This window comes from Epinephelus fuscoguttatus, linkage group LG22 (assembly GCF_011397635.1).
Source record: "Epinephelus fuscoguttatus linkage group LG22, E.fuscoguttatus.final_Chr_v1".
Taxonomy (NCBI): Eukaryota; Metazoa; Chordata; class Actinopteri; order Perciformes; family Serranidae; genus Epinephelus; species Epinephelus fuscoguttatus.
The window spans coordinates 29,683,049-29,710,245 of record NC_064773.1 but is presented as its reverse complement, the minus strand read 5'-3'; the positions used below and the strand labels follow the sequence as shown (position 1 = coordinate 29,710,245).

Below are 27,197 nucleotides of genomic sequence, written 5' to 3'. Positions count from 1 at the left end.
GTTTTCCCGAAAAATTTGAGAGTATTTCTCCAGGGAGTGCAGTTAGTGACAGTGGGAGCGCCATGCCAGTCTAGCTCTGAAACTGAAAGTTTAGCGAAGGGTGAATTCTGAGATTTACAAACCTTTCTCATGAAAAAATTCAAGAAAAAACTTTGGAGGACATTGGTGAATAAGGCCCACTATTTCTCATATGCTACTTTTCATAATTAGCGAAAACAAAAGATTGTCAGTGCCACCTATACTGTAATAAATGTAATAACAAAGTTGACAACATGTAAATATATTACTGATACATAATCTTCATGAAAAAGTTTGTCTCTGCGACAGAAAACTTTGATATCTCTTGAGGGACATTTTCATTAATATGCGTCCGTTTAGGTGAAGGTAGCTATTATTCAGTATTAAGACTGTTATTATAATGTTTCTTATATTATCACTTATCTTTTCCTGATAGATCAGAAACATTTTAGTTAGTCTGGTCTGTGTGTGGACTGCCTAAGGAAAAATGCAGCACATTGTAGATACACAGAGATAACATGTAAACTCAGCATGTGCTTTTGAATCCCCACTCCTCCCCTCAAACAACATATCTAGCCACCCTTTGGAGGGCATATGTAGGACAAGAGAACATCAACCATGTTCTTAATAATGGGAGTTGGTGGGTGGAGGTTGTGTGGCAGGTGGTGGGCCAGGACCATCTCCCAGGCATCAATCAGATGAACATTCAGTCACAATGGTAAAACTGAGAGGAGGACCGTGGCATCGGAATGTCACCAAGATGTTGTTTGCATAGTCCAAGGAAATGTAAGGTCCAACTTTGTGCGGGCTGTGCAGGTTGACCTCCTTAAGATCTGAAAGTATGAGAGGGAACAGATTAGTGTGAACAGTGTGAACAAAATCAAAGTGTTGCCAGAAATCCTGTGGATCAGCTACCTGGTAGAGCTCTGAGGTATTCAAACCACTGCCTGATGGTGGAGTCTCCATACATGTGGACCACCTTGCCTTTCAGACACTGACTGATGGCAGAGGTGTTGAATTGATGAACTGTGGTGCCATTTCTTGCTTGCCACACACCTCGGTAGTAATTGCCAGAGGGTCCAGACGTGTCACTGCTGCCCTTCAACTTTGTTTGACCTCAGAAGTCAGAGGATAAGGGTAGGATAAGTGAATTATTTTATGCTTTTGTTATTGTCAACTAATCCCCCTGAAAAGAGCAAAAACAAGGTCTCTCCCTGACTTGTTTAATCTGTGGCACTCTGCCTCAGGTCAGTTCATCACTAAAAGACATAAATCTGTATAAATGTGTCACAAATACATAGTTTCTTTTATTTCTCAAGAATTTTCTACAACAACCGGTGTTTCCTCTAGGATTTTTTTCAGCAGCGGGGATGGCGGGGGGAGGGGGTGAGAGACATCCCTTGGCCGAATACTGAGTACCGAATACCGAATACTGTTTTTTGTTTTTCATTAGTTTTTGCAGATGAACCCCCTCCAGATTAGTGTTGTCACGGTACCAAAATTGGGACCCACAGTACAATACCCGTGAAAGTATCATGGTTCTGAGTAGAATCAGGATACCACAGCGAAAATGAGGTAGATGTGCCTTTTGTCATTTATAAAAAGATAAATCACTTTTCTGTAATACATCAATGATATTTCAATGGAATAAATTACTTATTGACTTATTCATACTTCAAAAACAGCATCAATAAGTGATTAACATAGGGGGGATTGAAATAAAATTAATAAATTAAATAATCTCCTCTGATACGTCACATACTGTGTGCTGCCATGGCTCGGCTGTTCAGGTACTTTTGGGCAGTCATGACAACAAGTTATTCACCTGGAGCCGGACTTATCCGTCGCCGGTAAGCCGTTACCATGCACCGCCGTATTTGACAGGAATATGTTCTGTCCGTGTCTGTGACCCCCGTTCAACCCACAACCGTTGGGATTCGCTGTTTCGTTTCTGCTGCTGGTTGAAATCTGTACTCACACAGTGTGCTGAATGATTTATTTTGCTCGCACAAAACTATTTTTAGTCACAAATGCGAGTGCGGTGATGGACAGAGTAAAATATCGGCACACTGCCGACATTTTACTCTGTCCGTCACCGCACGCTGTTTGATTACGTTATCAAAACACGCCGCTATTATTTGGCCTTGCTTTTCACTTATTCCACTGAATACCGAATTTGTGTTTTTTTGCAATACCCGGCCGAATATATTCGGCCCTATATATTTGGTGCATCCTTCCCCCGCTCCCCCTCCCCTCACCGCTGCTCTCCTCACTACACTGTCTGCTGCGCTGTACAAGTTCACAGATGTCTCAGAGCGGTGGTGGTGCATTTGCAAAATAAATGTTTTGAAGGAGCAGCAGCGGCGACACGCCGCTGCTAAATGAATGCAGCGGAAACACTGACAACCATGTCTTGCACAATGGCAATAAATCTAACAAAAAAATGAACATGTCTGTGAAAACATGGATGCTTCGCACACATCCTCCCTCTGACAGCATAGAGGATCTATACAATCAGCACAGTTTCAATATGTACACCCAAATAAGTGTCAGCAATTCAGTATCTGACCAAATGTCTCCTCTTCTGTTCCTGAGTTAGGGCATTGAATAAAAGCCGGAAAAGTGTTTTGCAGAACATTATGGTTGGCCTTTGACCTTTTGGGTAAAAGATGCCATCACTTCATCATTATATACTACTTAACATTTGTGTGACATTTTGTCATAATTAACATTCAAATTCTTGAGTTGTGGCCATAAAAAAGTTTTGTGAGGTCACAGTGACCTTTGACCACCAAAACCTAATCAGTTAATTTTTTAGTACAAGTGGACGTTTGGGCCAATTATGAGGAAACTCCCTTGAGGCATTCCTGAGATAGTGCCGGAGAACATAACGCCTTCAGCCCATAGACTGTAAAAAACACATGTAGCCATTGTAACCTGTTAGTTTGTAGACTCCTGTTTTGAAGACTCAAGTTCAGCATTCCGGCCATCGCCATCCTGTTTTTAGCCTCATTGTAGCCTGTAGCTCTAACTGCCTCTCTGTGGACCGCGCTCATGTGTGTGCGCTTGCACAAGACCGTGAGACATGGGCACCGCCTTCATGTTTGTTCACGTGCTTTCGCTGGTCTCTCGCGCAAGCGCACACACATCAGCGCAGTGTACACAGAGGCAGTTAGAGCTACAGGCTACAATGAGGCTAAAAACAGAGTTCAAATGACGTTTTTCCAAACAACTTTTTATGTTGGGGCTTCAGGACACTTGGATCATTACGGACAAGCAGTATGGAGATACTTTGTGCTTTCAATTATGTGTTTTTTGGATGTTTTAATCTGGGGCACCCAGCCTGCATGAGGTGGAGTTGTGCTGCTACCCCCTCTCCCCTTGGATCTCCGCAAGGGATGTGAGGACTCTAAAGCTTCACCTGAGCCTTCCTCGGCATATGGGTGAGTAGGTAATGGCTGAATTTCCATTTTTGGGTGCACTATCCTTTTAAGGCCTTCTTGAGATATTGCAATCAGAAGAATAGGACAGTGACCTTTGACCACCAAAATCTAATCAGTTCATCAATGAGTCCAGTTGAACGTTTGTGTCAAATTCGATTGCCTCGAGGCGTTCTTGAGATATCACAGTCACAAGAATGGGATGGATGGACAGATGGAACAACTCACAACCTGAAAAGATAAGGCCTCTGTTCACAGCTATTGCCAGCATGGATGCATGAAAATATAGAATACTATCATCCTCATACTTTAAAGCAATACTCTCTTTGCAGTGTTTTGAGGAACAAACTCATTGTAGGCAAGTAGGAACTTTATTAGTCCTGAGGTAAATTTAAAGCTACACAATGGAGTTTTTGAGCCCTCAAAATATATATCCAAGATCCTTGTGATGGTACATCATCTCACAATAGGTTGGATGACACCTCCGTCATTGCTTGAGAGCGTCTGTTTCACTTGCACTGGCACTATGCAGTTTCGGGGTTCGGGTAGGAACCCGGACACAAAAAAGACTACAAAATTTGGCTGCTTTACGGCATACCTCATATCCCCCTCCTCGTCATATCCCCCTCCTCTCTTTAGAGTAGTGTAGCCGAACCGAAGTAAACAAAGTTATACGTGGTTGTCATGGCTGAAGTGACAAAGAAAAGGAAGAAGGTGAAGGTGTTGTCCGAGGAGGCAAAGAAAAGAAAAAGGGAGAGCGATAAAACAAGAGCTCAAACAAGGATTAATATTGGCCTGGCTTTCACACGCTGGCAAGAGCTGAAAAAGTGTTAGCCTACATACAGACAGCTTTCATTTTAGTTTGTCTTTAACAGTTTGCTGTTAGCACCGCGAGCGCGATGTGCTTGTGACGACTGCGATTGTAAATCATAATAGCGGAGAATGAGAGACTGTGGACAGAGCAGATTGAAATATGGCTTTCTACATGCTGATCACATGTATTGATAAAGTATTGGCTTGGCTGGCAGAGGTTTTATCGCACTTACTTACAGTACCAAGTGTACTTGTCGTTAACTAGAGTAATTTTGAAGTTATATTCCCTTCATCTGCACCGTGGCCTCTCTGCTGTTGTCTGACTTCACTCTGTTGAGTTTGTGTGTGTGTGTTTGTGTGTGTGTGTGTGTGCGCACTCGCACGCTGTGAGGAGAAGGTCAGCCCTGACATGCAGAGAGCAACTCATTTCTAAGTTTCGAAAATTAATAAATAAATAAAGCAATCGACCTAATCACGTATATACAAAATGCTACAAGACTACTTTACCTGTTCTGAAGACATGATGATCGCGCATTACATGGCCAGCTTCAGGAAGTTCACCGGTATTTTTGCCTTGTCAACAAATGCACACGCAGAAAGATTTTTGTGATAGTTGTAACAGACAATACCATTTTTTGTCTGTAGGGGGACCCTGTGAGGTAAAAAGCACAATCCTCCTATGGCTGTAGTCTCCTGGTTGACTAGTCGATTATTTGGTCGCAATGCTCTCATCTGTCCAAATTCTCATTAGTCGAAGAATTGCCGTGTTACTTTCATAAGGAGGAAAGTGCTAACAGCTTTCCAGGATTAATCCATTATTTCCTACGGCGGGGGGACAGGCTAAGTTACCTGTGAAAATGGGGGTGTTTTCAAAACACCCCCTTTGTTGACAGAAAGTTGGACTCGCCCACCCTCACGCTCAGCGTTGCGGTGACGCAGACCTCCTGTCTGTTTCTGTAAGCTGACACCATTTCCCTCAGTGGAACAAAGCTTGTATTTACTTGTATTTCACAGATAAGAAACAATAAATTGTGAAGACAGTAAAGCCTCCACTAAAACAGCATTTTAAGTCGCGTGCGTGATTTATCCTTCAGGGATTTATACTTCGGGGTTTATCCTGGCTTCATATGAACAGAGGAAATCTCCGCTCGTTGCTAGGCTAATGTATACAATGTAAAATGCCATAGGCTGGTGCTAACAACGTTAGCAATGTGGTGACTATCTTAAACCAAAAATTTAATCAGTCACCTGCGGTGGCTCAGGAATATTCTTAGCACGTACTCCAGTCCATTAAATTAAACTGTCCAGAAGAAGTTTCTCGTTTGGGTGACATTCCCATTTATTGCAAAAAATATAAATCCAAAAGAAAAGGGTTACATACCAAATTATGTCTTGAAGCTTGTCTGATTGTATGTGGTTTTTTTTCTTCATGTCGGCATGTTAAGCTTGTATTTTCGGTCTCTGGAGACGCTCCAATAAATTCGCCTATACAGTATTGTACCAAATTGGCCTTTGTTTTACTGTGTTTCATACACCGGACGCCTTGGTTATCGTCTAGAAATGAGCTTGTAATTAATTTATTTTCTTTATTTTCTGTGAAGTTAAACACATGACTAATGATAATTAAATGTCTGCTCGCTGTCCGTGGTGCTGAAATATGCGCCGAAATAGGTCCGATGTTTTCACTGCTCTCACCAAGTCGTGCATTACATGCAGACATGAGGTATTATGAATGTGAGAAACAGCTTCATGTCCTTTGAAACAGTTTTCAATAGCATAATTCTGACAGGTCAAAGACCAAAGTGAAGTTTTATATAAGTTCATATTTTGAAACTCCATCATCAGTAGCTCTGTGACGTCATGTCATATTGCCATACCTTAGATTTTGCTGAAACGATGCCCCTGTGTTTCGCACTGCTCATTGAGTGAGCAACAACCCTTTACTAGCGCCGCAAAATCCAAGCCATAATTCAAAGGTCAAACTTGCCTTTTATGAAAATTAAATAGAAATATTTAAATAGAAAAGGTTAGAAATAGCAATAAAAGAATGTAAAATAAACATTAAAGTTAGTGAGTGTTGGATTCTGTACCTGATATGAAGTGATCACTACACAAGCGGAATCTGTTGCCTATGGGCTCCCACCGCTCTGTTTTCTTCTGCTCGCGTCATGCACGTTTTATGGCAGTAATCCATCTCCGCCGTCTTTCGTAATGTTTCATGATTTGATAAAACGCTCTCCCCTTCACGTATCGACTGTTCTGACACCCAAGGGCACAACAGCTGTCCACCATGTTCACTTTTATATGAATACAGCCCAAAGAAGAGACAAGTCAGCTGTTAGCTGTCTTATGCTTGGCAGTCAGTTGAACAGCGCACTTTTCTGCCATTAGGTTCGTTCGAGATGAGCCAGGCCTGCGCAGATTCGATCACCGGCGATCGGCGCACAATGCATGCGCGTTAGTTTTGTGTCCGACTTCATCCCGACTTGCTCCGACTTATTACAAAAGTGGACGGCGATAAAACCGCGAGAGCGAGGCGGCCGCAGTTTTTAGAGCCAGGCGCTGCAGTTGCTCTCCACCGACTGCAGGCTCTCACCTGATCTAACAGCTGATTGGTTCAGATGTCAACTCAACGATATGACGTTTTAGATAAACTACTCATTTGTGTGGATTTTTAGAGATTAAGATTGTATTTGTCTGATTTGAAGGTTTATTCTGTGAACAGAAAACATGTTGTGTGACTGATGGTGAAGTTTAGTCACCAGAGACTAAAAACATTCATCATAAACTACACACAGTCTACTGTGTATTGGCACTGGACTTTGATAATCATTGAAGTATTTAGCAACACAGAGACTTGTGGTCAGTGGGATGTGAGGACTCTTAAAATAACATCAGATGTGAAGCCCTGACTATATCTGACTGAGCCTTAATGAAAGCGGTTGTCTTGTATTTTTTTTCCTCTGAAAATATGAACCTTATAGTCAAGCACTGTTTATTCAGCCTCTGTAGTTGAGGGGACAGGTCAAACTGATATGATGCTGATTTACAGGAGAATTCATGTCAAATGGAGGATAAACCATGAACATAAACTACAGATCACCTGTCAAGCATTTTAATAAATTAATCTATCATAATTAAAACAACTGGAGACTGAAAACAAACTGATATATGGGTCTGATCATTTTTTTTAATGAATTGACGTCATTCCAGACAGGATGTTAGTGTGTCTGTGACTTCCTGTAGGCTACGGACTGAAGGCTGCTGGAAACTGTCGGGAAACTGTCCGACTTCACCGCAGCTTTTTGTCACCGCCCCCCACTGCGGCCGCCTGCTCTCGTCTACTTTTCAGGCGAGGGGCAGTTCATCTCGAACGAGCCTAATATGGCATTGTTTTGATTTTGACTGTTGCATGCCGGGATTGCGTGATGTCAGCTACCAGAGCTCTATTTCACCACATCTAAAGCACATAAAACAACACAGATAGGCTATAGGCCTACAGCGCCCCATGGTATCTTGGCGACGTAATTGCAGCCAAAGGCCTGTCAGTCATGGGAGAATATCGTCGTTCTTTTGGAAAACATGTCCTTATTTTGGACTAGTTATTTATCACGCTAATGTAAATAATACTCATTATATTGAAAAATACATAATTTGTGAAAAAATAGTGGTTGTTAATGTTTTTTTAGAGACCCCCACAGATGTATGGTTTTACAGTTTTTGTGTTAGCTAGTGCCCTCTTTATGGGAGCTCAGCTCCCACTGGCTCCCACATAGTTTGAACCGTGCCTTCTCATACTGGGCTGAATCCATCTCTCTACAGGGGAGTGTTACCAGGAGAAAGAGGTACGTTGTTCTCAAATTGTTTTATTTCTGTCTGTTTTACTTTCATTAATAATAATAATAATAATAATAATAATAATGATATTATTATTATTGGTGGTTGAGGGGGAAATCATGCCTTACTTTCCTCTTTTGGCAAGACGTTAACTTTTTCATTAAGTTAAAATGAGAAAAATCATGCACTAAAATGGAAAACTGCTTTGAAGTTCATTCAACTTTGCACAAAACTCACAATCCATTTTGTGAGTTAAAGCTGAACTAATTTTTATTTTCATGTAAACACTGAGTCCAATGACTGTGTGTAAACTGCAAGATGGTGTTTGCTATGTCGAACCCACAGGTAATTATCACTTGAGTTTGCAGTTCCCCTCAGCGCTCTTAACCGTTGTAACACCTTTCAGCTCAGTGTTTTGGTTTTACGGCAGGCATCTTTTCAGTTTTGGTTGAGTCTCACAGGCCTCATTAACATATTTTATTAGACATCAAAGAAAGCTCTGATCAACCTATTGTGTACCACCTGCCAATCAGTAGACAGACAAAGTTATCAAGTGGCTGGTGAACACATGGTATGTAGCAGCTAAAAAACATTTATTCCTAAGGGCAAAGTTATAGGTGGTCTGTCACCTTGGATTAGTAAGTAATTACATCTTATTGGCAGTTTGACACATATTAATGTCAAGTGAGCTAAATTTTTGTGTGCTGCAGCCCAACTTTCCTTCCATCTGATGCTATCTTTTACACTGTGGCTAGGTGTTGGAAAGCATCCATGAAGGTATGATAGCCCATGTAACATCTGCTAATATAGTGTAAAATGCAGTCCACAGCCCCAACAGGCTTAAGTGTGGTTTATACTAGCTGTAGTGGTCAAAGTATGAGGTTCGCATGCCAGAAAATGGTGTTATCACCCCTTTTACCAAGATTACAAAGGCCCTAAAAATTGTTGCAATGCTTGGTCATGCACCTCTGAACTTTTGTAAATAGTTCCCCACTGCTTGCGCTGAGCTTTTCAGTTCAGTAGGGAAGACTGGCCAAGCAGAATCGCATGCAAAGGACATGTACACAAATGCGATTTTTGGTGGTACGCTGGCATTTACTGCTGTTGGCAGGCAGCCTACTTTCAGTAATGTTCTTTCACTAACACTCATTGAATTCTTATTTTTCCACAGATTGCTTTATTAGTACACTCCCTGGCATTTCGGAGCATATTTCAGTGAACAACACGATGTGCAAGATTGTAGCTTATAAAGAAAGTCCATCAGAGGTAACAGTACAAATCCTTTTGGAATTTATTTTGAGGTGAGATATGCATTGCTACACTGGATCTCAGGGTTCCCCACCTGCCATATGCTACTGTAACCCCTGGATATCCCCCACTGGAACTGGTGGAGACCAAAATAGTGCTAACAGGAAAGTGAATGTTGGACTTACATATACCAATAACTTGGGCATGTGGCACCATTTAGCTGTCAATGTTTCATTTACCTTTAAAAACAAACTGACAGCTCAATTGCCAAGTCAAAAGTAAGATAGAAATTTTCACATCATGCTAAGTACAAACTGACTTTTACCACTACTCATATTGCCACTCAAAAAAGTGTGTAAGAGACTTGAGGTCCAAACCCTACAGATAATACAGAGGTCCTCTTGAAATGTAACACCCAACTCACTAATGGTGTAAAGTATACCTTAAGTTACTAACTTACCTGCATAAAGCACATTTGTGATTTGGAACATAAAACAGCAAACTCATCTGCAAACTACAAACTACTCACTCCAGCACAATGCTTGGTAGGAAATGTTGGCGTCACTACAGTAATATGCACCTTATAAAGGTAAAGTAAAGGTAAAGTTCCACTGATTGTCACACACCTGAGTGTGTGAAATTTGTTCTCTGCATTTGACCCATCCCCTGAGGGAGCGGTGAGCAGCAGCGGTGCCGCGCTCGGGAATCATGTGGTGATCTAACCCCCCAATTCCAACCCCTGATGCTGAGTGCCAAGCTGGGAGGCAATGGGTCCCATTTTTTTAGTCTTTGGTATGATCCGGCTGGGGATCGAACCCACAACCTCCCAGTCCCAGGGCAGACACTCTACCACTAGGCCACTGAGCTGAGCTTGTGTCAATCAGAATTACAATATCACAAAATCGTATACTGTGAATATCTTATATTCAATCTTATGTACGTATCAGTAGTGAGAAATTTTTTAAACTTGCCACATAAGAGACACAAAGGTAACACTGGATGTACGTATGTATGTATGTATGTATTAGAAGCCAGACAAAAAGCCAGCCCTGTCTCTCTGCCCCCTCACCTTTGAAAGAGCTTCTCCTCGTTGGCCTTGAGGTTTTGTTTGATTCCTCCTGTGAAGTGGTTGATCCTAGCGTCACAGCTCAGGTTCTTTGGTTTATAGCAGAACCAAGGCTCGCCTGTACGGACATCAGTGTAGTTGCACAGCCGCTGCTGGGTTGGACGTAGGCAGACATTACAGATAATAGTTTCAGAGAGTGAGCCTGAGCGGAAGAGGCTCTTTAAGTAAATCCTGTCAGGCTGCTCTCTGGTAAGCCTGTCCAGCACAGTGATAGCCTCACTAGGATGAACCAGCATCACCTGATTGAATAGAGAACCAGTTTTTATTAATTCCAAGTCATGTTCAGTGATATCAACAAAGACAAATACGGTGAAAACAACTTGAGACACTTCTGCATAAACTACACTGATGAATGAAAAATGACCATTCACTAAGCCCCTCCCTCAAACAGCAATTGTCCAATCATAGCTAAGCAATTGACTCTAGGTGTAGTAGGTCTGTCAACCTTTGGATGTATTAGGTAGGTATGACGAGCCACAGTGCACACTAATATTATAGGCCTGTACAGATTTAGACAGAAATGGTTTGACTTCATGGAGTCTGTTTCTGACAGTTTGGTCAGAAACATGCACACCAGTAGCCTGCTGTGGGTCATTTCGTAGAAGCTCTGGCAGTATCCTCCTGTTACTCACACAAAGGAACAGATACTGGTCCTGCTGCTGGGTTGATGCCCTGTTTAGCTCTCCTAGTGTAACAACCGGTCTCCTGGTATCTCCTCCATGCTCTTGAGACTGTGCTGGGAGACACAGCAAACCTTCTTGTGATGGCACGTATGGATGTTCCATCCTGGAGGAGCTGGACTACCTGTGCAACCTGATTGGGCTGCATGTACTGCCTCATGCTACTAGTAGTGACAAGGACAGTAGCAAAATACAAAAATGGAGTAGAATCAGTCAGGAAGGATAAGGAGAGCAACTGTCTGTAACCATTCCCTCTTTGGGGGTTGTCTTGCATTGTCTTGCCTAGTTCAAAGATGCAGTCCATTGAATACTGCCTTTATGCTCCCTACTCCTGAGGATGGCGAGCATCGTGATTGTGAAATTCTGACGACTACCCTTTCTCAAGCCTGTCCACACTTATTTGATGTTCCTCTTCCTGATGCTGATAATCCCATTCTTTATTTTGTTAATGGCAGTTCTTGTTCAGTTCAGCTCTGTTCCCTAGATGCTGGTTATGCTGTGAAAACTCATGACTCCATTGTTGAATCTGACAAGTTACCTGAGCACTTTCTGCTCAACATGCTGAATTGGTTGCATTGACACATGCCTGCTCTTTAGCCTCCAGCCAAAATGTTTCAGTTTTACAGATTCTATATGCTTTTGGATGTTGCCATGATATTTGGGGAAACAGAGGTCATCTTATTTCATCTGGCATCCCTATAAAAAACTCTCAACAAGATTCAGTTCTTCTCCAGGCTATGCTCCTCCCAAACAGAGTAGCTTTTGTGAAGTGTGATGCTCATACCAGAAGCACTGATTTGGTGTCACAAAGGAATGAGACAGCCAAGGCTGCGGCTAAACAACAAACGCAGGAGAGGGATAGTTGATATGAAACAATTTTGGTATGCCCCAGGTGTAAACACAGTAAATGGACCTGCATTTGTATAGCGCCTTTCTAGTCATCTAGTGACCACTCAAAGCGCTTTTTACACTACGAGTCACGTTCACCCATTCACACACACATTCATACACTGGTGGCCGAGGCTACCATACAAGGTGCAACCTGCTACTCAGTTTTAACACACTCACACACCGATGGAACAGTCATCGGGAGCAATTTGGGGTTCAGTATCTTGCTCAAGGATACTTCGACATGCAGCCTGGAGGAGCCTGGGATCGAACCGCTGATCTTTCGATTGGTGGACGACCCGCTCTACCTCTGAGCCACAGCCGCCCAGTATGCAAAAATATGGTAGCAATGTGCCTCATTTGTCAACAAACATTGGAAAAACAGTCAAAACACAACAGGCTGCCCACCCTCCCCTGTGGGGATCATTCTTAGACATCCAGATTGATTTTGTACTGATGCCCAAAGACATGGGTTTTAAATATATTCTGGTGCTTGATATGTTTCAAAATGGGCTGAGGCTTATCCATGCAGGAAGGCAGATGAAGCCAAAGTAGTAAAGAAGCTACTAAATGAGTTCATTACCAGATTTGGTGTTCCGGTGACCATTAATAATGGAAGAGGGACACATTTTACAGGAAGAGTAATGACAGAGGTATGTAAGGCTTTACATATCGTACAGAAATTCCACACGCCATACCGTCCACAGTCTGCAGGAGCAGTGGAACAAAGGAATCAAAATCTGAAGAGTTAAAATGGCCTCCTGTGAAAGAGTCACCACAACACATTGAGGATTCAGCTGGGTTGTAGCCAGATTGCCTAGGTGACCGAACTACAGACCAGGAAAAGAAGTAGAGGGTGATAATATTGGGATATTATTTGAAGAAGCCTAAGGAAAGAGAGGGGTGAACGTAGCTTGCCAAGCTACCACCTAAGTGACAGCAGTAGACGACTGTGTCACCATGGAGAGATCAACATGCCTCCTGAAAATGAGAGAGAAACTGAAAGTGTGGCCTTAGGCCATGGGGCCCGGTCAGGCTTAGCCTGAATAGATAACATGTAGCCGTCACCCTGTGGTCCCACCACTGGAAGAGAACTTGGTGTGGGGGGCATTGTGTGCCAGACGGCAGGTAGGGGCGGGGCCCCTGGTGTGGCAGACTGGCTCTGGGGACGTGGATTGTCACTTCTCTGTTGGGGAAGGAGCTAGATATGGTTGGGCCCACCTTCATGTGCAGCACTGGTTCTGGAACCAAACTCCTGGAGAGGGGCTGGAGTCTTGCCTTTTCTGGAGTTGCCCAGGGTGAGAGGCACCAGGGGGGTCGGGGATACTCACAAGCTCCCGGCTGAGTGCTGCTGTTTTTGGGTTCTCCCTGTTCAGTGAGAGGGTCACCTCGATGTGACTGCGGGTCGCAAACAGAAGGTCTCTGACTGTTGTTCATGCGTATGCATCGAACAGCCGTACGGCCTACCCAGCCTTCTTGGAGTATCTTGGTGGTGTCCTGGAAGGGGTGCTGGCTGGGGACTCCATAGTTCTTCTGTGGGACCTAAACGCTCACGTGGGCAATGATGGAGAAACCTGGAGGGGGGTGACTGGGAGGAACGGCCTGCCTGACCTGAACCCAAGTGGTGTTTTGTTATTGTACTTCTGTGCAAGTCATGGACTGGCCAAAACAAACACCATGTCCGAGCACAGGGAGGGTCATAAGTGTACCTGGTACCTAGATTGATGATTGACAATGTGGTTGTATCATCAGATATGCGGCCATGTGTCTTGGACACAGGTGAAGAGAGGAGCAGAGCTGCCAACTGATCACTTCCTGGTAGTGAGTTGAATCAGATGGTGGGAAGGCTGCCCGACAGACCGGGTAAACCCAGACGTGTAGTGAGGGTGAACTGGGAAGTTGGCAGTCGCTGAAGCCAAAACCCGGGTGTTGGAGGAGTTTGGGGTAGCTATGGCGACTTTCATTTGGCCTCAAGGAAGTTCTGGCAGACCATTAAATGCTTCAGGAAGGGAAAGCAGGGCTCATCTCAGGCTGTGCTCAGCAGAGAAGGAGAACTGCTGACCCAAACTTGGGACATTGTCGAGCGGTGGAAGGAGCACTTTGAGGAACTCCTGAACCCTGCCGTCATGTCCTCCGTGGAGGAGGCAGAGCCAGAAGACTTGGGGGAACTCTTGCCCACATCCCTGGCAGAGGTTGCTGAGGTAGTCAAAAAGCTCCTCAGCGGCGAGGCGCCAGGTGTGGATGAGATTCTCCCTGAGATGTTCAAGGCTTTGTCTTGGCTGACACGTCTTTTCAGTGTTGCGTGGAGGTCAGGTACTGTGCCTGCAGAGTGACGGTTCCCATTTTCAGAAAAGGGGACCAGTGGGTGTGCTAGAACTATCAGGGTATCACACTGCTCAGCCTCCCAGGTTAAATTCATTCCAGGGTGCTGAAAAGGAGGCTCCGACCAATTGTCAAACCTCTGATTCAGGAGGAGCAATGCGGATTCCGTCCTGGCCGTGGAACAGTGGACCAGCTCTTTATCTTTGCTAGGCTGCTGGAGGGTCATGGGAGTTTGCCCATCCAGTCTACATGTGCTTTATAGACTTGGAGAAGGCTTACGGCCGCGTCCCTCAGAGGGTCTTGTGGTGGGTGCTGCGGGAGAACGGGGTACTGGGCTCGCTGCTACAAGCCATCCGGTCCCTGTATGACCAAAGTGAGAGCTGTGTCAAGACATTGTGAAGACATTGATGATTAATACCAACAAACATGTTGCCCAGATAGAATATATCCATAAGTGTGTTGTCCTGTCAGTACAAAAGGAGGAAAACGTTGAAATGTTGATGAAGAGTAGTAAATGATGAAGGAGATCATAGTCAGAATGACTAAGCAGTTAACCTCACCTGCTGCTTAAAATATAAGATGTTCGCTTTGCAAGAAAATGAGAAGTGTGAGATTAAAACCAGAGGTATGCTATTATCAGATTTAACTACTGTCACATTTTAAATAATCATTGTATTATTGTGTATGTAGTGTCATCACGGTGACTCATTTCCATTTTGGGGTGTATGTGATGCTCCAGACAAGACCAATTCCTGACCAAAAGATACAAGAGGAAACTGCAAGAGTTGATGTAATGGAAGACTAACTGTATTTTCTCATTATCAGTCTGCACCTAGTTTATCATTCACAGAACGAGACAGAACAAAATAGCTCAAAACAAAACAGCCTGCAGCATGTAAAAACTTAAGTAATGGTCAAAGCTGTAACATAGAATATTTAAGGTGTGTTGACTGAGTCATGTCATCAGTTCGTGCAAGTTAATGTTCCACCTTAAAAATCCCGGCAGTCGGCACAGTTAATGAAGTTACTTTGTCTCTGACTGCGGCTGCTGCAAGAGGCAGCAAAACATCCTTATATTTTATCGTTACCAGTCTACATATCAAACTCTCAACTCAAACCCACAATATGAACAGTGACTCCTGCCTCGAAACCAGCCACAACTGAGCCCTGAGCAAAGTGACCGTCCGCTACTGACCAATGAACAGACCGCAGTGTTCACAGCTCCACCTTGTAGTACCAGATCTGTGTGCTTGTTACCCCAACTGAAGGGGTACCAAAAATTGTAACGGTAAAGAACGGTTCCATTGGTACCATCCACAGCTCTTCCCAATGGAAATGGAAAAAAAGCGTACCGAACTGAACCATACCATACCATACCATAATGCATGGTGGAAATAGGGCTTTAGAGGATATGGTGGATGGGAGACTCCGGAGAGAGCGGATATTCATGGACCAGCAAGACCTACTGGCCAACGATAATGAGTGGCTTACGAGCCGGTTCCGACTGCTGCGTGCAGTGTTGCTGGATCTCTGTGCTTCGTTGGGCCTGGCATTGCCAAGAAGCACCAAGCAGGAACCAAGCTGTACCAGTGCTGTGCTGCACAATGTGGCACAGCTTGACACGGATGCTGGCCCCGACCTCTACCCCCAGGCATTTGAGCCAAATGCTGCTGCTGCTGCTGCACACAAGAGTCTGGATGTGATGCATCGTTTATGAAAACAAAACATATTTTAAGAAACCATTTGAGTCAAGAAAATCAGATTGTTTGTCAAACAGCTATGGCAACTGTGTCCCCCATTTAGAGTGTTTATTTCAGACAGTCACTGAAACTGACCGTCAGCTTGAAACATCCCTCGGTTTTCTGTCTGAATAAATCAACACAGATAGCCTTAACACCTTCATATCGGACCACTTCTTCTTGACTTCTAACAGTCTAAGTTGGCAGCATTAACAGCATCTGCCAGCTGCCACTCTGCTGCATTTTTAGCCTTAGTAATGCCCATACTGAGTCCACCAAACAACACTGTCTTTCTGTTATCAACTTCCCCAACACGGACTTCAACTCCACTCTGTTTGAAGTTTTGTTTTTTTAACTTTTCTTGCTGTGTTTGCCATGCTCTCCTTTGTGCAGTTTCTTGTTTATGAATATTAATTCAGGGCATTTCACTGGCTATTTGTGGGCATCTATGGATGGGGCAAGACACTCGTTCATCTGTGCCACATTTCAAGTTGATTGTGATTTATAAAAGGGAAACAGGCATGGGACATGTAGTCCATGTAGAAAAAGCATATAGTTTTGTTATAGAATGCTATTGACTGTTTTACCCTTAAAAATTAAAACCATGATGGGTGTGCCTTTCTGATGGCATATATAGCAAGTGGAACTTTTTTTAAATTTGATTTGAATTTTTCTTTGAACACAGGCGAGGCAAAGTGACAATCTGAATCACTCACAAGTGTCTTTTCTCCTCCCAGCTCATTGTTGGAGGGTGTACTGCAACTGCATTGCCTGCACTCACTGGCGTAATTTTTAGTGGGGACGGTGGGGTCGTGTCCCCACCAATAATTTGGTACACAAACGGTTAACCACTAGTCGCGGCAGGGTTGCCAACGGCATAGACGTCGGAACTAGGGGTGCGGGGGGTGCGGGGGTTGCGGGGGGTGCGGCTGCACTCCCTCCCATCTGCCCGCTCCATGCTGTCGGAGGTGGAGAAGCTCATTAAGCTCTGTCTGGCCCTGCCCTACCCTGGAAATCCAGAGTTCTCGCGAGAGCACAATTTGAATTTGCTCAGAGAGTCACTCTGGCAATCAGTAATGATGCTCATTACCTATGCCCATGAAACCGAGCTGCACCAATCACATCGGTGTATCTGATATAGGCGGGCCAGAGGTGAGCTAAACAGATGACGACAGTGCTGCGACAACAAAGTCCAGAATCAGTCAGTAAACATTGCGAGATGGCTACGGATGAACACCAGTTGTTTGAAATGGCTGTGGCCGCTAAAATGAATGAGTTAGACTTGGCTTTTTCTCTAAAAGAGGAACAGAAGACGGCGCTCGAATCTTTCCTTTGCAAGAAGGACATTTTTGCTGTTCTGCCGACCGGATACGGCAACAGTCTAATCTACCAGTTAGCTCCGCTGGTAGCTAAGCGTATACGTCGCCCCGTGTATTGTTCTGATTGGTCGTAGTGTTATCCAATTGCGTGCAGTGATATTTTCAAATGCATGCTTGGTGCTGCCCCTCGAGTTGGGCCATTTTCATTACTCATGGCCAGACCCCAAATCTAGAAAGATTTAGGGTCTGGATTTCCAGGCTAGCCCTGCCCATATCTGTCACGGCATCCAAGCGCTCTTTCTCAGCCTTGCGCAGGCTGTAAACCTGGCTGCACAACACCATGACACAGGAGAGACTTTGGCCATTATGATCGCTCACAGTGACCTTATGGATGAAAGTGATGTCTCGACCTTGCTTAAAATCTTCATCAGTAGGTCAACTGAGAGAAGGTCCACTTTTGGAAATGCATGAAAGCCCTGAGTCAGGAGCGCAGACTTTTCTTTTTTTCATTCAAGGTTACAAATAATGCTGTTATGTTCCTTAAATAGCTTGATTTAGTTAGTTTCATTTTCTTAACAATAAAGATGTCGTGTTCATCCATTCTAGTTCTCTTATAACTGCATGTTATTATAAAATAACTTCAAATCAAATCCTTAATCATTGATAAGTGTGCGTGCTTCCCCCACCCCTCCCAACAAAAATCCCACCCCCCCCCCTCAGAAAATAGTTCCGACGTCCATGGCCAACACTCTGCCCAACCAATTCTCACACCAGTGATGAACGCTGGAAAAAATGCTGGCAGCTGAGTATTTTAAATTAATTTCAAACAGTTGAAGTTTGCAGCCAGACTTCAGAGAGGGGAGAGGGGAGGAGAGGGGCAGACTAATGATTCTGTGGAAAACTACTCTCTGATTGGTGCGCAGTCCTTATTTGCGCTTTGATTGGCCAGCTCTAGTCTCACAGTCAGCCGACTACGCTGTCATGTTGTGCTCTGAATCAATCGCCCAGACGAGACGTGTGCTGCTGGGCGCTGCGGTGTGTTAACTATGTTCAGCAAACCAGCCAGCAAGAAGCAAAAAACCTTGCACAGTTTCTTCCAAACAAACCATGTAAGTTGAGTAATGCTGTTGCATGTAGATAATGTTAGCTAAATGATGACTAATTAATAGATGCTAATATATCAAGTTAAGCTAGTTAACAAGCGTACTAATGTTATTGTTACTTATGTTATATCTACTGAATGCAGGTTCACTTGTGAAGACCCTGCAAGTCAGGGTGGCTTTGAATGAATGTAGGTATTGCCAATCTCCAGAATGCTACCCCTAAACCCACCAGAATGCAGGAAGTCACATCTACATCCCAAACTTTCTGGGGGAGGACCCCCAGACCCCCACTATACCACCATTGTCTCTCTCTGTATGGTATTTGTATGTGAGGTATTAGGCCCTATCCATTTCCAGCGGACAACCCAAAAATCCGTTAGGATGCGGGGGATCAGGATCGCATCTACCAAATCAGTTGACAAACAAATTTTATGTGTCGGCTTAAGACTGTTGACTGATAAAATAACACAATGATGCATGCCATGTGACCAGTGAAATGTGCTTATTCAAAGAACTCGTCATCAAGATAATCTGATCTGACTTTACAACTGTATTTATGCATTATTTTATTTTATAAACAAGTGCCAATACAAAAAATATAATATAATATAAAAAATACACCCTTGTGTGCACTGTCCATATTTACGCCCCTGATTAAAAATGTTTAGGGAGGGCTGTCATTTTCAGCCATTCCAAAACCAAAAACACGACAGGAAAAGTGCAACAAATAAATAAATTAAGGTAATCACTTCTGTTTGTCTCCACTAATGTAATTTGCTAATCTTAGCATGAACAGCTACAGAGTATTTACAGAATATTTCACATTACATTATTTTGTGGTGTTACAGGTTATGTAAAAAAAAAAAAAAGTCTCATTCCCAAATTAACACTCCTACTGTGTAGTATTTTCCCAATGTGTAGCCCTAACATGCATAGTAACAGTAACTTGTGTGTGTGTGTGTGTGTGTCTCTTGGTGGTGGGGGTTAATTAGCAATCAGCTGGAGCTTAGATAAAGCACATCTACAGTACAACCACATTTAACATGATAGTTTTTAGCATCACCTCAACCGTCTCCTTCCCAGGGTAAAGAGAATACAGCAGAGTAGCTCCCATTGAGATGATCCACCACTTGCCCAGCTACACCTGCACCAAGCATCAGGTTGTGGAGCCGGGCGAGTAAGAAGTCCCCCCCATACTTCTTGGGATGGCCGTGGAAGTCAGACATTTCTATCATAACCTCCAGCTGATCCCCTACATGCCACTGTCCTCCTCCCCTCCTTGGGAGAATGGTGAAGGTGCTGTGAGCTGGATCACTGGTCTGCTCCAGGGAAAGAGGAGCTGTCAAAAGTGGAGTTTCAGGCCAAGCAATGGAGTCTAGTAGGAGGCGTTCCTCCAGAGCGTCCTCAGGGGAGACTGGCTGGAAGGTGCAGAAGCTGTGATTCATGTCAGGATCAGTGGAAACTTTTGGGACGATGATGGTGGAGTTCATTTCATGCTGAAACTGCTGGGGGGTCAAGAGAGAGATGGTGACAAAGATGCATCAAACAAATGCACTGAAAGTAAATTAAATGAATAACGCAAAAACAAATACACATTGAAACCCACTTTTGAAAACAAAGTGCTTAAAACTGACTAACATTGAACATTTTAAACAGGTTCCACCCTTCAAGTGATCATACTAAAACCAAGCTCTCACCTCCAGAACCTCCATGGTACGTAGCACAAAGATTAAGATGGCCACAGCCAGAAGGAGGAAGATGGCGCTGTACTCCCTTCTTATACAAGCTCTGGCCTTCATGATAGTCTTCATCTGTGACTGCAGGACAGCACTGTGACTACTTTCTCTACTAGTGGATTAAAATAAACAGAAAAACAGGATGTAAAAACTTCAAAAATGAACAAAAATGGTTAAAAAATACACAAGGATGGGTAAATGTATAAATATGGTTAAAACAGTATATGCATAATTAAAATGCAATAGAAATATGAGTCATAATCTTTACTATTCAGAGGTAAAAGGTTGAAGTTCATGCAAAAGACTGTAGTTTGTTTGATGCCCACATCATGACCCACCATGGATGTATTAAGAGACCTGGAGCCGGTTGCACCACCTCTCACTAAGTGTTTACTAACCTTAGTAAAAGTGTAAGTGTTTACTAAATCAAGATTTAGTCATTACTAAATTAAAATGGGTTGCACCAATTTTACTAGGAATCACATAGAGCTAGTAATTACTAAGTGTTTACTAAATATTTACACCTACCCTAAGGGTTGTGTAACTGTTACCTAGTTTGCCGACACAGGATCAAAACCAACTGAAGAAAACAGCAACTGTGGCTCGTTTAGAGAGGCTTGCTCTACAAAACAGAGAACCTGCCGTTAGGAAAAGGGTTTTGAGAGATCGAATCCACCCTTTGGATGTGTATGATGACTTCGATATTTACTGTCGGTACCGGTTCAGGCGCGACCAGACAATGTGGATCATTGACATGCTGGCTCCGGCAATTGAGCACGGGTCCGAGTCAAACGGGGCTCTACCTCCGTCGCTACAAGTGACAATCGCGTTGCGATACTTCGCTACGGGGTCGATGCAGAATGTGGTTGGGGACACGATCCAAGTCCACAAAAGTACTGTGTGCCGGGCAGTGCGTCGGGTGGCGCTGGCGTTGTGTGGGCACCTCAACGACTACATTAGCGTAATGTTTATCGTTTTAATATACACTGGATTAGCTGCAATAGTAGCCTTAACAAACTGTGCCACTAACGTAACAGAGCAGCCAAAAGTTAACGGTTGTTTTCCGTTGTTACCCTAACTTACCTAACGTTAGGCTCCCAGATAGAAACTGACTTAACTTTTAACCGATTTGACACTAATTCAACGTTGAATCAAAATGCTATCTGGGCGAATGTTACGCATCCCAAAACGACAACGCTACACAGTTTGTATGATACATATCGTTTGCGGTTGGCTACTTACCGACTGCAGAGACTGTGGAGTATCTTGCCCGGCTGCGCCCAGCTATTCCTGTGTACATTCTGCTCCGCACGCTGATTGGGTAGCCAAGTATGGGGTGCCGTTTGTAAAGTCTCTCACGCTGAAAATAACATCAACATTTTGCCACATTTAGCTTCAAACAATGTTTAAAAAAGTATTGTGATTTTTTTAACGTCACCTTTTACCACATTTACAGCAATATTTGTTAACTTAGAAATATATTAAATAGTTAAATCTAAATATTAAATGTGGCACCTAAATGTTAAATGTTAAATCTAAATATTAAATCTAAATCTAAATGCTAAATCTAAATCTAAATATTAAATCTAAATCTAAATCTAAATGTTAAATCTAAATGCTAAATATAAATATAAATATAAATATAAATATAAATATAAATGTTAAATCTAAATATTAAATCTAAATCTAAATCTAAATGTTAAATCTAAATGTTTTGGGTGAAACTAAATATTTAGCTAATATGCAAATTCACACTGCCGGTCACTGGAAGTACCAAAATAAAAGCTCGAGATGGTCAGACTGTTTATAGAATCAAATAACGAATTAAAACCAACTTATCGGGGGAAATGGACACTTGAACATACATTAGCGTGATAATAACTACCTAAAATAACAAGAAACGTGTTTGGAGAAATTTTATTTGACGTGTACTTTGAGTTGTTAGTGTCCCTTCGGAGGGATTAACAACCTAAGCTAAGCTGACAACCGTCAGTTCTTAGCCCCGTTAGCAGTGTCTGTAATGACTCATTAACTCTTAAACGGTCCGTGAAAAAAATATTTTTTTCCAGCGGATGTCTTAGTTACAACATGATTGAGCTAGCAAAGCAGTTTTGTGTTGCGATGTGTGGTATTTATTCAGTTTTGGGAAATCACGATGTCTAGAAAGCATCAGCGGCCGCAGCAGCAGCAAAGCTATCAGGACGTCATCTGTTAAATGTCTCCCGTTGTCGGATACGACATGAAACTACTCCAGTTAGCTCAATCATGTTGTAACTAAGACATCCGCTGGAAAAAATATTTTCTTCACGGACCGTTTAGAGTTAGTGAGTCATTACAGACACCGCTAACGGGCCTAACAGCTAACAGTTAGCCCCGCTAATCAACGATAACCATGTTATTAATTTCAGACCGTGATAGTAATGTTTGTTCAGTCATAGTGTTTATAGGCTTTACAAACACCAGATTAGTCTAAACGGTGATACAGTGACGTGAAAAACGTGAGATGTGCATATATATATGTTGCTAAACTCCAGCGCTGGTATTCTACCCGGAAGTATTTGTAAACAACAAGGTGATTCCTTCAGAAGGGACACTAACAGCTCAAAGTACACATCAAATAAAATTTCTCCAAACACGTTTCTTGTTATTTTAGGTAGTTATTATCACGCTAATGTATGTTCAAGTGTCCATTTCCCCCGATAAGTTGGTTTTAATTCGTTATTTGATTCTATAAACAGTCTGACCATCTCGAGCTTTTATTTTGGTACTTCCGGTGACCGGCAGTGTGAATTTGCATACTAGCTAAATATTTAGTTTCACCCAAAACATTTAGATTTAACATTTATATTTATATAGCATTTAGATTTAACATTTAGATTTAGATTTAGATTTAATATTTAGATTTAGATTTAGCATTTAGATTTAGATTTAACATTTAGATTTAGATTTAGATTTAGCATTTAGATTTAGATTTAATATTTAGATTTAACATTTAACATTTAGGTACCACATTTAATATTTAGATTTAACTATTTAATATATTTCTAAGTTAACAAATATTGCTGTAAATGTGGTAAAAGGTGACGTTAAAAAAATCACAATACTTTTTTAAACATTGTTTGAAGCTAAATGTGGCAAAATGTTGATGTTATTTTCAGCGTGAGACACTTTACAAACGGCACCCCATAGCCAAGTTGTTGTCGTCACGTCATGTGACTAGTAACCACTTACGCATCTACTACATATGGGATTGCGTAAACTGGTCTGGTGCAACCGAAATTAGTGAACAACTAGTTGCAAACTAGCTAGTAATTCCTAAGGGTTTAGTAGTGATTTAGTAATTACTAAATCCTGAATTTAGTAGAGAGATACGCCAAACTGGTGCAACCCCACTCTGGATACAGCATTGGAGGCAGGCCCCTGTTCATTCCCATGAAAGCTGCTCAGTGGCGCATGTAGCCAAAAAGAGCTCTATTTTCGCAGAATAAAATTTTCCAGATCTTCTACATTATGGAGCCCATAGAGCAAGTGCACTAGATACTTATGTAGAGTAGGGCTGTCAGTCTTCCCCCAAAATCAGATTCGAATTTTTAATGTTTTTTATGTTACAAATTCGAAAAATATTCGAATTTTTCCTTGGTATAGGCTATAGCCTAGGCCTACCACCTCATTTTTATATTTTTTGTGTTATGATGACGTTATTTTAATATTTTGCATCACATGCAAAAGTGAGCGTCTCCGGCTTGTCAGCGCAGCAGTGTCGGTACCGACCGGAGACATGTTGCTCCTCCTCACTTCAAGTCACTGTCATTAACTTTTAACCTGCAAAGGCGGCAGTGCCGCAACACTGTAGGAATTCATGAAAGCCCTTGTTAACATGTCAATAGTTACACATTAAAACAATATTTATTTCCAATTACTCCCCCGAAGCATGAGCAAACGGGCTGTGTCACTTCGGATCAAAGAGATGTGCCCTGTCACTGTCAGCGCAGGGCTGACAGGGCACCCTCCGCTTAGAGGAGGGGAGAGGAGAGGAGAGAAGAGGAGATGGATTGTACGTCTGTTTGTAAACGGGGCTTCTCTGACAGTCATGTATTTCCCCAAAATGTCTTAATGCACAGTAGAGCGCCGTTTTTGTTTTGTTTTTCAAAATATTCGAACCTTAGTTTCCAACTTCGAATATGCTTATTTTTACAATAATTCGAACTGATTTCGAATTGCAAAGTTCATTCTGACAGCCCTAATGTAGAGCGCGGCTGAGCAACTAACTTCTACCGACTGAACAGTGAACTTCTGGTTTAGCGCCCGCTAACTTGAATGGGAATAAAACAATTCAAATGTGTGGGTCTTGTAGGTTTCCTCAGTGTTATCGGACTGAATGGATTGAATCCCAATAGTGAACTTTTGAGTTATTTAGCAGTGTTTCTCAAAAAAATGTATCCACTGATTTACAGATGTCTTTTCCCCAGTGTAGGTTTATGGGAAAAAGTCTTTTTGGCCTCCATGGCATCTCTTGACCAACCTGGACAGTGTACTTCCACTACTACTGACCACTATAGGACCCAGCAGTGCAACAAAGCACAGTGCATCTGATTTCACTTCCAACTTTATGATGTTCATCTGGGTGCGCCAGTGAGCCAGTGGACTTTGTGGCCTGCCTGCCTCTGGCCCCTGACACACCACCTTCAGCCTTTGACTTCCTCCAGCACCTCTGGAAGCGACTGAAGTTCACACACCAAATCACCAGAGAGTGATGAGTCTGATGAAATGTGTAAAGAGACAATATGAGAAGAACTGCTGCCCCACACAGCACAAGATTGGTGATGCTATGTGGTATACCTCATCAAAAGCACACAGAGAGTTGACAACAAGGTCAGGCAGTTCCTCTCATCATACAAAGGGCCACACTTCATTCTGGGACAGTGGGACCCTCTGGGGTAACACTACTTACTTGAAGGTATCTACATAAGGGTGACATGATGCTGTTATAACTATGACATGACACTGTCATGAACTTGTCATAAACATTATGTACATGTCGTAAACATTTATGACTGCTGTCATTAAGTGTCATTTGGTTATTGTAATGACAAGTTCACATTGTTTGGGTTGTCTTGATTATGACATCTTGACATTAATTAAAGTGACATTACCAAAAGATGTCTTTGTCATGACAAGTGGACATTAAATTTGTTTGGGATGTCCTTATGACAACTTGACATTAACCAGGATGACATTACCAGAAGACGTCTTTGTCATTACAACTTAACATTAACAAAAAAAATGCACCTCTTTTTGTGTTTATGACAAGTTGGCATAATGATTATTATAATTAGATGTCCAAGGTTACACACTGATTCTAACCCTCAGTCAGATAGATGTCTGGCAGGATACGACACAAAACTGGCTGTCATGACCAGTGTTGGGGTAACGCGTTACTAAGTAAAGTAACAAAGTAAAATGTTACTGTAATCAGATTACATTTGTCTGTAACGCAGTAATGTAACACATTACTGTTGATAACTTAAGTAATTGCATTACAGTTACTAATCAAATAATGATTTCGTTACTTGTATTACTTTAAATTCTTCAACTACCTGCACTACAGGAGGACAGAAAAACAATCCAAACGTCCCATTTCATGCATGCTTATGCAACACTCGTCTGACCTTACTCACGTGACCTGACTGTGACTCTGGCTGGATCTCAAGCAGAATGTTACGGTAAAGTGTAAACTGTGCCCAGGCCATAAACAACTCTCCACCACTGCGAACACGACATCAAATCTTTTCAAGAACCTGCAAAGGCAACATGCTAACATAAAGCTAGTAGCTAAAGACCCGCGGAGTGACGCTGAAGATAAGCCGACACCAACCAAGCAGCCAAGGCTTGATTTTCAACAAAAGGTAGGCCTATCAACAAAAGCAGAGATAAATAGGCTTGTAGCGGCATACATTGTGGAGGCAATGTTGCCTGTTTCAACAGTGGAATCGCGTCTTTTCGAAACAAATACTGAGCAAAACACAGGTAACGAGGAGCGGACGGCCGCCGCCATCAGACAGGAAAACTTTTGCAAGCTACCTGGACCAGTGTTATGTGAAGATACATAATTGAGCTAAACAAAACATTTGAGAGCTTAGAGTACGTGCCAGCTTTGGCAGTCTCCTGCCAAAGTTGGCAATTTTGATGTCAAAGACACTGGCACTGCAAAACGGGCTCTTCCGGATGACAGCGGGTCTGCCTAATGCCATAGTACAGGTAGGTATGTTTCTATAATTTTAAATATGAAAGCTAAATACATTGTTTTATTTTTTAAATATATTTCGATCTATCATTATGTTTTTTTGTAGTGAATCCGCAGATAGGCCTATGTTACTGTACCTCATTAACTCACATGATGCTTCCGGCTGAGCTATGCAGCGCAAAGTACACTGTACATAGCCAAGCTCATCAACTCGTTCTATATTGCATTCACAGGCCATCAAGACTTGATTTGGGTCAGTGTTGGACAGCAAAGAAGCTCTCCTTGCAGCTGTCACACTGCCAAAGTTTAAAGAGCAGTGGCTGAAAGAAGAGGAGAGGAGAGATGCTTTAAGGACACTGATGACCATCGAATGCTGTGCTTTCCCCCACGATGAGCAGGATGTACATACACCACAGATCCCCATCTCCAGCAGTCACTGACTATTTGAAGTTGGGGTCAGAGATGGAGATTCTGATCCGTTTCCCCACAATAAAGACTATATGTATGAAATTCAACACAGCGACACCTTCTAGTGCACCGATGGAGAGGCTCTTTAGCCTGGGCAGTCTAATCCTGACTCAGAGGAGGAACAGGTTGTCTGACAAACAATTTGAGAGACTCCTCCTCATGAGGTGTAACCACTTCTTTGATAAGCATGTTCAGTAAGATGGAAAAATGTGCTGT

The 27,197-nt window shown here is 42.7% G+C and overlaps 1 protein-coding gene across 1 annotated transcript; it reads right to left on the bottom strand.

The window, feature by feature from the left end:
* Positions 1 to 590: 590 nt before the first annotated feature.
* Positions 591 to 22,250, bottom strand: LOC125883208 (NXPE family member 3-like). Its single transcript, XM_049567426.1, is given in 12 exon segments — positions 591 to 731; positions 733 to 851; positions 934 to 1,134; positions 8,008 to 8,087; positions 10,426 to 10,721; positions 12,729 to 12,758; positions 13,119 to 13,583; positions 14,113 to 14,372; positions 19,603 to 20,038; positions 20,231 to 20,381; positions 21,512 to 21,629; positions 22,155 to 22,250. Coding segments are annotated over 10 exon segments (2,142 nt in total). The 5' UTR covers positions 20,345 to 20,381; positions 21,512 to 21,629; positions 22,155 to 22,250.
* Between the last annotated feature and the right edge of the window lie 4,947 nt (positions 22,251 to 27,197).